The sequence below is a fragment of the Hyaena hyaena genome, unplaced genomic scaffold (assembly GCF_003009895.1).
Source record: "Hyaena hyaena isolate Hyena2069 unplaced genomic scaffold, ASM300989v1 scaffold_779, whole genome shotgun sequence".
In the NCBI taxonomy this organism is placed as follows: domain Eukaryota; kingdom Metazoa; phylum Chordata; class Mammalia; order Carnivora; family Hyaenidae; genus Hyaena; species Hyaena hyaena.
The window spans coordinates 705,714-717,446 of record NW_024081413.1 but is presented as its reverse complement, the minus strand read 5'-3'; the positions used below and the strand labels follow the sequence as shown (position 1 = coordinate 717,446).

Sequence of the window (11,733 nt, the reverse complement as noted above, 5' to 3'; positions counted from 1 at the left end):
TTAGGGGGGTTATCGGGCCCCTAGAGGGCACCAACAGTGCGTGTGCAAATGACTGTGAACGTGGATGGATGGATGTAAGACCCCTACCCCCAGGAGACTAACTGCCTACAGAACACAGTCAATGTTGGGCTGGATTACCAGAGCTCCTTCCTTTTAGAGAGAAAGAATATTATTTTCTTCTCCTACCTGCCTGCCTATCTGTCCCAGGAGGACATTTTAGGCGCAAGGAATTAGGGATGGAAAGTTCCCTGAGAGCAAAGTCCCCGAGGCTCTGGAGTTATAACTATGCACAGATACTTCAGGAACTGACCCTCCAATATCAGTGAGGTCAGACTTCTGCTCCATCCTCTGTAAGTGAGTCTGGGTAGAGGGTGCCTGAGAGGTAGCTATACCAAGATTAACTAAAACTGGAGGAGACCTTTCTTTTTTGTCAGATCTATGTTCCATTCCATTCCTGAGTCAGTACTGATGAAGTAGTCTGAAAATAGGGCAGTAAACACTATATCCTGTCTCAGGTCAGGAGGTACGTGTTATAACTTAGGCTCTGAGATCTTCCCTTTTGTCCTCCTCTTGCTACTTTGGATTTTTGCTGGGTGATGCCAGATAGGGAGAGAAGCAGGAATTTGTGCATAGGAGATTAATGAGTGGAGGGGTCAGGAAAGTGTATTATTTGGAGCTCAGCTTAGAAATTTTTGGGTTTTCATCTGTGAATATGAAAATTTATTCACAGATGTGGGCAAAGAATCTGTCCATAAATGTTTGAATCATGACATAGGAATTAAATTTAATCTATAGAACTACAGAACTAAGGACACAGACACAGTTGGAGGGCTAGAGAGAGTCAGAAGATAGTTCCTCAGATTTCAGCTCAATCTAAAGAGTTTGTAAAAGCTACTGCTGCCACAAACAAAAAATTTTGCACAGATCATAGAGGTAGGTATCTGTTACTGGTTGGTTCAGATCAATGATGTCTGAAACGATACTTGGGAGAGATATCTCACAATCTATCTGAGTTTATGAAGTTAGTTGGTTCCTAACAACCCTTCCACTCCTTCAAACGGAGCTTCCATAGTGCTATGCTCGGGGCCAAACTGCAGCCCGGGATAAAGATTGCCCTGCACGTCTCTGCTTTTGTCATTGCCCTTCAACCTCACTGGCTTCTTCATTCTGTCCCTACCTGGAACCGGCAGTCATTAGCTCTAGGTCCTCAGCCTTCATGCTTCATTGGCTAGCTCTGACTGCAATCCAAGATTGAAAGAGGGGGGAAAAACATATATGGTATCAGATGCTTTACTTCTCGAGCTGAGTAGGTAGGTCAATGCTTGATGAATCTATTGTAGATTGAAGAATATGTAGAAATGTTCCAGAGAAAAGAGGAGAAAGGAAGAATCAGTGAGTGGAAAAAACAGATTAAAAAAATCCTCCTAGGCTGTCTTCAGAAATTTTATCCTGCTGCTAGACAGTTATCCCAAAGTACTTCAGTAGAAAAAGAGAACATAGTTCTTCCTCTATACTTGTACATGGATACTCGTGTCTGAATTGCCATTTCTTCCATGTGGCTGTACTCTCCAAAGCTCATTTAAAGATTTTCCCTCTGTGCATGAAAAGAAACCCTAATTCCTTCCAAGAATACTTTGACACCCCTGAAGAAGGAAAGCTTCTTGGAGACGGTAAGATTTGGGTCTCTCTTGCAACGGTTAGTTGTAACAATTTTGTAGAGAGTAGAATCAGAGAATACAGTAAGCAAAGATCAAATGACTAAACCTAAAGGACGAAAGTGGTGTTTAGGGGGAATATTGCCAATATATTGGCAGCCTGATATTGTACATGCTGTGGGTCACTGTGGCAAGGACTGGGCTGAGCTGGTGCTATTAGTTATGCCTCAAACTTAGATGTGAATGAATCCTATGAAAAATATGACAGAAAGACAGAGTTCAATGAACACAGTGTCCAAGACAGGAGAAGGACCTTAAGTCAAAACTCAAGGCTCAATGTTTTTTCCTATGGGTTTTTATATTCAGAAATCTCCTGAACTTCCAGTATCTCCAAGGCTTTGTGGGCCACTCCACCATGGCAAAGCATAGAACCACGAGGCAAGAAAAACTGGATCATTATATTGATGATATAAAAAGAAACAGAAAGGGGATAAAAGAACTTTTAAAGGTAGACTTTATCACCTTCGCACTATGGCAATCAGAATAATCAACTTTCATCTCTCACATACCTATGTGTGATTGCCTATGCTCCTTTTAAGATTGCTTTTTCCAGAAGTTAAGAATCCTACAAATATGAGGTTGGATAAAGGAGCAAGCAGTTTTCTGGCAAGACCATACCATCCTAACTACAATGACTTTTTAGACAAAATGATAAGTACCCTACTTTATTTTCAGGGTATTATTTTAAAAATATAATTAAAGCAAACTCCATCTGAAAACTCAGAAGGGGGATGGCATGGACAACTAGGGAATTTACCTGAGTCCCTATTTGTGCCAGTTTCTACTACTCACCTGCACGACCTGTTATGGTTAAATTATCATATGGTAGTCTATGTGGCCATTAAAGAAAATTGAAAACCAAAAGAAAGAAACTTGTAAGAATAATTTAGAAACTCACTGGTCACAAAGGACTTCTGAAATAATTTTGTCCTCATCTTTACTTTTGACAAAGATATAACAATTCTACTAATAATCACCATTGAAAGAATCAAGCATTTATACGTAAACCATATTATCTCAGTTCTCTATACTGTTCACTGGTAAAACCATCTAAGTAGCATGGCACAAAAGATAAATGCATGAATTTACATGGCTCTGGATGACTGGCTAGGACTCAAACATTACATCTAGGTGGAGCAAATTGTTCTAAATCCAAGTGTCATGAGTCAGTGACTAATTTTTATCCTAATTTTACAGATCACTAAAAGAAAGCTGTAGAAATATATGACAAAATATGACAGCACACCAAAATGGGACCATCTCCTCTGAGGTTTCAGTCTTCCTCCTGAATTGCTTTGTCAGGTCCCCTAGCTGGAAATTCTGGTTGTCCCCGCCCCTTAGCCTCCTCTTTCTTTTAGCCATGGGGGCTAATAGTGTTCTCCTGGTCACCATCCGGCTGGAGGCATCTCTGCATGAGCCACTGTACTACCTGCTCAGCCTTCTCTCTCTGCTGGACATCATTGTCTGCCTCACTGTCATCCCCAAGGTCCTGGCCATCTTCTGGTTTGACCTCAAGTCCATCAGCTTCTATGCCTGCTTCCTCCAGATGTACATCATGAATTGCTTCCTTTCCATGGAGTCCTGCACATTCATGGTCATGGCCTATGATCGCTATGTAGCCATCTGCCACCCACTGAGGTACCCATCCATCATCACTGACCAATTTGTAGCCAAGGCTGCTATCTTTATTTTGGCCAGGAATGGTATTTTAACAGCGCCTATCCCCATTCTATCATCTCGACTCCATTACTGTGGGACAAATGTCATTGAGAACTGCATCTGTGCCAATATGTCTGTCTCCAGGCTCTCTTGTGATGATGTCACCATCAATCGCCTCTACCAGTTTGCTGTAGGATGGACCCTGCTAGGATCCGACCTCATCCTCATCTTTGTCTCCTACAACCTCATCCTGCGAGCTGTGCTGAGACTCAAGGCTAAGGGTGCTGTGACCAAGGCCCTGAGCACATGTGGCTCCCACTTCATCCTTATCCTCTTCTTCAGCACCATTCTTCTGGTCTTCGTGCTTACTCTTGTGGTGAAGAAGAAAGTCTCTCCTGATGTGCCAGTCTTGCTCAATGTTCTCCATCACGTTATCTTCTCAGCCCTCAACCCCATTGTGTATGGAGTGCGAACCCAGGAGATCAAGCAAGGAATTCAGAGATTGCTGAAAAAAAGTGTGGTAATAAGGACAACTGGATCTCTGCATTCCTAACATAAAATGAGTTTTGTCAATATGGGTAAGTGGGCTAAAACTCATATCTATGAGTTGCAATCTCAAAATGGGTAATTTGAATATTGTGTCTTCTTTAAAAAGTTAAGTTTCACTGTATAGTTTCCCTTTTTCTCATTTCTCCCTATTTAGGAATATCTTTTACCCTTTTCTCTTTTCCCATACTTATTATCCTATATAGACAAAATACTGAGATTCCTTGGGGGAGGTTCTAAAGTGAGAAATTTCTGTTCCTGAATATGCAGCTGTTATTATATCATGCCTTTACATTCTTGAATACACAACTATGGATATTTGGGGGTAGAGTTGTTTAACGTGCAATGCATTCTTATTCTTATTTCCACAGAAGGGATCATATTGGAGACAAAGATATAGCAGTGAAATTTCACTTCTGAGTGATGGAAGGTTTCTTCTTTTCTCTAATTGGGTCTGAAATTGGGTGATCATTCCAAATGAGCATTCCAAGAGGACAGGATTTTTCTGTCCTGGATTTCTCATTTGTGCAACAATTATCAATGAGGTTGATTAGAGTTAAGAGACTCAAATTCTCCTCCCCAATGGCTTTGTCCTTTGCACATTTATCTTTTCAATCCAGGGTGTCATAGTTTAGTTCAATCTAGGGTATATAAACATAGTTTAACTAATGAGTTAAAGATTTCAAGGATTGTATGATCCAGTAATAATTTAAATATAAAATTTTAATACCTGAACTTTATTTTCATATTAACTGGACAATTTCTAAGAATACTTTGTGTCCTAGGAATTCTGTTAGCTATTAAGACTCTAAAAAGACAGAAAATTGTGTCTTTTGGGAGCTCAAAGTTTCCTTTGGAGGAATAAAAATATGAGTTCCAGGAATATATTCTTCTCAATGGAGACAATGGGGAATGGAATAATGTACCTACTGGCAGTAGGGTACCTGGCAACTTAGGAAAGCACTGGATAGAGAGTTAAAAGTCTGAATTATAAGCCTTGAACAGCTACCAAAAAAAATGATGGATTCTTGGAAACAAATGAGGTGGTCTCCTTGTGTGTCATGTTACTCATCAGTTACTCCTTTGAGAATAGTGAATAATTGTTTTAGAAAATATTCTCTATATATAAGCTTTTGTGCCTCAATAGGAACCTATAAGTATGTTTCCTTGTTTAGACCATGGAAGGAAAATCTCTAAACTATCTAATGCAAAAACTGTTCCCCAAATCTAGGTCTTTCAACCTTCACAGAAAGCACCTGGATTCATCCCTGGCCACTTAAGCTCTCACTCAGCACAAGTCTGTACATTTCTTTTATTTCTCTATTGCATAGTGATGAATAACTACTTGGTATTTCATTCCTCTGCTTCTGGATATCACTATAAACTACTATTTGAAAAAATAAACATGTACTCACATAAGTAAAAGCAATGGTTAAAAGCATACAATCAACATTTTAACTGGGAATAATATATTTATCAAAGGTAAAAAAAAATAGAATGTCAAGATCCAATTAAGTTCAATAATGGATAACATTTTTCTTTGTTACTTGAAAAAGAATTCCTAAATATCTCATTCTCTCACCTATTTCAACATATAAAGAAAAATGACTTTGTTGAAGGTGTACCTAAGTGTATACCAACAGGAAGATCTTACAAATATGAAGAAATAATATGCTGAGGTAAATTTAAGCTACTATCTCTTAGGAAATAGTACAAGTCTACTGGTTTAAACATTTTCAAATATTAACATCTTTTCATTAAGGACCAAAAACCTTTCAGAACTAATCTCTATCAGGGTCACATTGCATAACAAACCCAGATCCCTCATATCATCTTTCAAAAAATTTGAGAACTGAATGCATAAAAAGAGCTAATCAGGGGGTTTGAAGAATATACAACTCAACACTGAGAAAATTTGGCACAAGTCTTGTCTCCAACACTGAGAAAATTTGGCACAAGTCTTGTCTCCAAATTAGTCTGGTAAAATATTTGTATCTAAAACATATATTTTTGTTGAGTACTGGGTGTTGTATGTAAGTAATGAATCTCTAAATTCTATACCTGAAACTAATATCACACTGTGTGTTAACTAACTGTAATTTAAATAAAAACTTGAGGAAAAAATATTTCTGAAAGCTTTGCTTTATTGTGTTTATATGCAGCTTTTACACGTTTATGGCTCACATCAAAGCAGTATTGATAAATCCATTTGATAAACATGGTGAAAAGATTAACGATGGGTTTTATCCCATTAAAAGAATTGATACTAATAAGTATCTCCTCTAGAACAGTGTTGTCCATTGTGACACACACACACACACACACACACACACACACACTTAATTTTAAATGTTTTAAAAGTCATATTAAAGTATGAAAAGAAAAGTCTAAATGGACTTTAATAATTATTTTGTTGAATCCATTATATCTAAAACACTATCATTTCAAAACATAATAAATATGGTAATTTAATAATTAAATATATTACATTCCTTTTTTGTATGCTAGGTCTTCTAAATCAAGAGCTTACACTGACAGCATATTTTAGTTAGGACTGTCACATTTCAGGTGCTAGTAGATAATCAGGACTATCACATTACATGTGCCTAGTAGATACCATATGGATCAGTGTAGCACAAAACATATGGTTTTAAAAAGCAAATGAATGTACAGAAATTGGTTGCATTTTTATATGCCAATAATGAAGCAACAGAAAGAGAAATCAAGAAACTGATTCCATTCACAATTTCACCAAAAACCATAAAATACCTAAGAATAAACCTAACCAAAGATGTAAAAGACCTGTATACTGAAAACTATAGAAAGTTTATGAAGGAAATTGAAGAAGACACAAAGAAATGGAAAACATTCCATGCTCATGTGTTGGAAGAACAAATATTGTTAAAATGTCAACACTATCCAAAGCAATCTACACATTCAATGCAATCCCAATCAAACTTGCACCAGCATTCTTCTCAAAACTAGAACAAACTATCCTAAAATTTGTATGGAACCACAAAAGACCCCAAATAGCCAAAGTAATATTGAAGAAAAATACCAAAGTGGGAGCCATCACAATCTCAGACTTTAGCCTCAACTACAAAGCTATAATCATTAAGACAGTATGGTATTGGCACAAAAACAGACACTTTTACCAATGAAGTAGAATAGAGAACCCAGAAATTGATGCACAAATGTTCGGCCAGCTACTCTTTGACAAAGCAGAAAAGAGCATCCAATGGAAAAAAGACAGCCTCTTTAACAGATGGTGCTAGGAGAACTGTACAGCAACGTGTACAAGAATGAAACAAGACCACTTAGTTACACCATACACAAAAATAAACTCAAAATGGATAAAAATCCTAAATGTGAGATAGGAAACCATCAAAACCCTAGAAGAGAAAGCAGGAAACCTCTTTGACCTCAGCTGCAGCAATTTCTTACTCGAAAAATTTCCAAAGGCAAGGAAATTAAATGCAAAAATGAACTATTGGGACCTCATCAAGATAAAAAGCTTCTGCATAGCTAAGGAAACAATCAACAAAAGTAAAAAAAGTCAAAAAGCAACAGACAGAATGGGAGAAGATATTTGCAAATGACATATCCGATATCCACCCCCACTCAATTTTTTTCTGCTTGAGCATCGACTCCCAAAACACCTTGCTGATTGGCATCTTGGAGTGACTTATTCTGGCCCTGATATGATGACTACACCTTGGGAAGGAAATTATTGTAGCTTGGAAAAACGTTGACGCTTAGTAATCTGGAAATAGTGATCAGGACTGAGTAATTGATGACACAAAAAAGTCAGCTATTGCCTTCGGGTTTACATTAATAAAATAATAACTTTGGTACAGACTGATGTACTATTCCTGGGCATGGATGACCTTATAGGAACTATAAGCCCTGTGGCTAATGTTTAGATGTTTTCTTTTGTGGTTATGGGAGTGTAAGGACACAAGTCAAAACAGACTGACACTATAACAGGCTTTAAGTTTCCCCTCTAAACTAGAAGGCCTAAGTTTCAGTTTCCCTGAAACTATCAGGCAGTCACACATTGCCCAAGGCCAGAGAAACCGCCCACCACATCACTCCACCACACCACGCTTGCAACACCCAATCAAGAAAGGCCATCAACTATAGATAAAACTCTGTTACCTAATATTAAAGTTAACCCATTAGGCTCCGAACAAGACCCTAGGCTCGCTCTGTAATTGGTTAAATTTAAAAGTACTCTAAATTTTGTAATTGGGTCTCACCAAAAGTAACAAATACTCTAGACAATGTGTATGGTTAAACCCGCTGTCAATGATATTGTATAATTATGATTGGATCACTGTTCCCATGCCACAATTTGTGTAACTCCCCTGTCACAAACGCCATAAAAACCCTACTCTGCCTTTGTTCAGGGCTCACAGCATGGATCCACTGTGCTGGTAAAGTCTGTGAGCCCAGGCTCGAGCCCGTAATAAAGCCCTTTGCCTTTGCATGAGTGACTTGGTCTCCCCAGTGGTCTCTGGTCGTTGAGGATACTGCGATCTAGGTATAACAGGAGCAAACCTTGCTTTTCCTGAAAAACCTGTTTTTCTTAATACTTCCCATTAAGTGATAAATAGGCTATTGACCCCTGCTCACAAAGAACTAACTTTTGCCTTTACTATGCTAAAAACATTATCCTGTTTGTATTTGAATGCTAAAGATACCTTCCTTCCTCATATGATGAGCATGGGGATTACGGAGTGCTCTTGTCATGATGAGTATTGGGCGCTGTATGCAATTTTTGAATGTGTCCTCTTGAAGCCAATTTAACACTGTATGTTAACTATACCGGAATTTAAAATAAAATTTAAAAAATATAAAGTTTTTACTTTAATTTAAAAATAATAAGTAAATAAATAAATAAGAAATACATACCAATAGAGGCCTACCTCAAGAAACAAGACAGAGCTCAAACAATCTCACCTTACAACTAAAGAAACTGGAAAAAGAACAAAGAAAGCCCAAGGTCAGTAGGAAAAAGGTAATAATAATAAAGAAATAAATGACAGAGACTAAAAAATCAATAGGAAAGATCAAGGAAACCAAGAGCTCACTCTCTGAAAAGATAAAATTTAAAGCGTGTAGCCAGATTCATCGAGGAAAAAAAAAGGACCCAAATAAAATCAGAAATGAAAGACAAGTCACACCAATATGACAGAAATACAAATGATATTTTGCTAAATGAAATAAGTCAGAGAAATACAAATACCATATGATTTCAATTATGTGTGAAATCTAAAAAACAAAACAAATAAATAAGCAAACAAAAAGCAGAATCAGATCTATGCAGAAAATAAACTTATGGTTGCCAGAAAGGAGAGAGGTGAGAAGGTAGGCAAAATGAGTGAAGAAAGTAGGAGATACAAGCTTCCAGTTATGGAAAGAATAAGTCACAAGAATAAAATGTAGAGCACAGAGAATATAGTTAATGGTATTATAATAGCATTGCATGGTAATAGATAGTAGCTACACTTGTGTTAAGTGTATATAGTTGCTGAATCACTATGCTGTATACCTAAAACTAATGTAATATTGCATATCAACCATACAAAAAAAAAAAGGCAAACCACAGAATAAGAGAAACATTTACAAATTATATACTTGATAAGGGACTTGTATCTAGGAAATATAAAGAATTTTTCCAACTCAACATATAAAAACAATCCAATTAATATATGGGCAAAGGATCTGAATACGCATTTTTCCAAAGAGGATATATAAATGGCCAATAAACATGAAAAGATGCTCAATATCATTAGCCATAATGAAAATGAAAATCAAACCCTAATGACATATCATTTTATTCCCTCTAGGATTGCGATAGTCAAAAAGGCAAGTAATGGCAAGTGTTAATAAGGATGTGAGGAAATAGGAATCCTCATACACTGCTTGTAGGAATGTAAAATGGTACAGGCACTTTGGAATACAGTCAGACAATTTCCCAAAAGGTTTTATAGATTTACCATATGACCCAACAATTCTATTCCTAGGTGTGTGTGTGTATGTTTACTCTACACAAATGCTCATAGCAACATTATGCATAATAGACAAAAATAGAGTCAACTCAAATGTCCATTAATTGATGAATGAATGGATCAATAAAATAGGGTATATGCATACAATAGGATACTAAGCAATAAAATAAATGAAATACTGATACACATTACATGGAAGAACCTTGAAAACATCATTCTAAGTGAAAGAAGCCAGTGTCAAAAGACCACATATTTCATGATTCCATTTACATGATATGTCCATAATAAAAAATTCTGTAGAAAGTAGATTAGTAGTTGCTTAGGGGCTGGGTGGGTTGGGGGACTTGGGAAAAATAGGGAATGACTAGTAATGGGTATGAGGTTTCTTTTTTTGGGTTGACAAAATGTTCCAAAATTATGATGATGATTATACTACTCTGAGTATATTAAAAGCCATTGAATTTTACAGTTAAAAAAAAGAAAAGGGAAAAAAATCCCACAAATTTCCAATATTTGGAATGAAAAAAGGACATCACTACAGGGTATACAGACTTTTAAAAGATAATAAAAGAAAATTATCAATAGCTTTGTGCCAGTAAATTTGACACCTATACAAAATGGCCAGGAAAGAGGCAAGATGGCAGAGAAATAGGGAACTCCGTACATTTCATTCGCCCCCATCTCTCAAACGGAGATGGCCTGAAGCCATTGGAACCCTTACAGAATCCAGGAGTTTGGGAGGAAAAGGAGACAGAGTCCACTGAGAAAACAACCCTATAGCGTGAGTGCGAACTGGGGAAGATAAAAACGGGCTGGGACCCAGAGACACAGAGGGAAGGGAGGGAGCCCCCTTTGCGAGGAGCCACAGTGAGTCAAGGGGAAAAGAAAGAGTGGCTGAAACTGCTCAAGGAACTGTCCCTGTCCCTGGAGAAGAGAAAAACCTTGGCTTGGGACACAGAGCAATCCGGTTTCCAGCTGTGCAGCTGACCTTCAGCTGGATGCCCAGTCCCAGGAGACGCCAGGAGAAACTGCTCCTCTGCTAGCCAGCTAAACCTGGAAGGGATGCGGTGTGCCTGAAGCCACTCCGCTACTCTTCTAGCTCGGCTCTATCCCCAGTGGGGAGGCGAGAGCCTTGAAACTGCTATGAGGGACTCAGCTTGCGGGTTTAGTTCAGGCGGTATCAATGGGACCCATGGACTAAGATCTGGAAACGAGGTGTGACTTGGGACACAGAGCACAGCCCACCTTGGCTATCACCGTGGCACAGGTAGATCGGACCCAAAAGAGTGAGTTGCAATGCTTGGTTCAAGAAGGAACTGGGGCGCCGCCATTTTTCTCCCCACAACCACCAAGGCGAGACCTCAGGGAGCGGCTGTAGGACACAGTGTAGGCTAAGACCCACCTATACCAAACCATGTCCACCCCTGCTAGAGAGCTGCTTGCTTTTTTTTTTTTTTTTTTTACTGGAGCCTGGGGCAAGACCAACATGGATGCACTGCCATGATTAATTCTAGATCAATTCTTTCTATTCAGATATATTTTCCCTTGCCTCATTCGTATCCCTCCCCTCTGCTGGGCTGGGCACTCTGGTCATTGGTTTGCTTAAACAGTCACATTTGATCATTCTCTAGATGTATATTCTACACCTCCACCACTACCTTTCTATCTCTCTCTCTCTGAAGTAATCAGACTATATAGTTTCTCTGAGTAACATTATCTTCGTTTCTTTCTCCTTGCCTCTTGCCATTTTCTTCTCTTTCTTTCTCTGAATTAAATGTCTTAGTCTCTCTGTCTGGTCA

General features: G+C 38.2%; 1 protein-coding gene across 1 annotated transcript; it reads left to right on the top strand.

Moving 5' to 3' along the window:
* The first annotated feature begins 2,949 nt into the window (after positions 1-2,949).
* LOC120221474 (olfactory receptor 56A3-like) lies at positions 2,950-3,927 on the top strand. Its single transcript, XM_039218872.1, has one exon. The coding sequence runs from the start codon at positions 2,950-2,952 to the stop codon at positions 3,925-3,927; it is 978 nt and encodes a 325-aa protein (XP_039074803.1).
* The last annotated feature ends 7,806 nt before the right edge of the window (positions 3,928-11,733 follow it).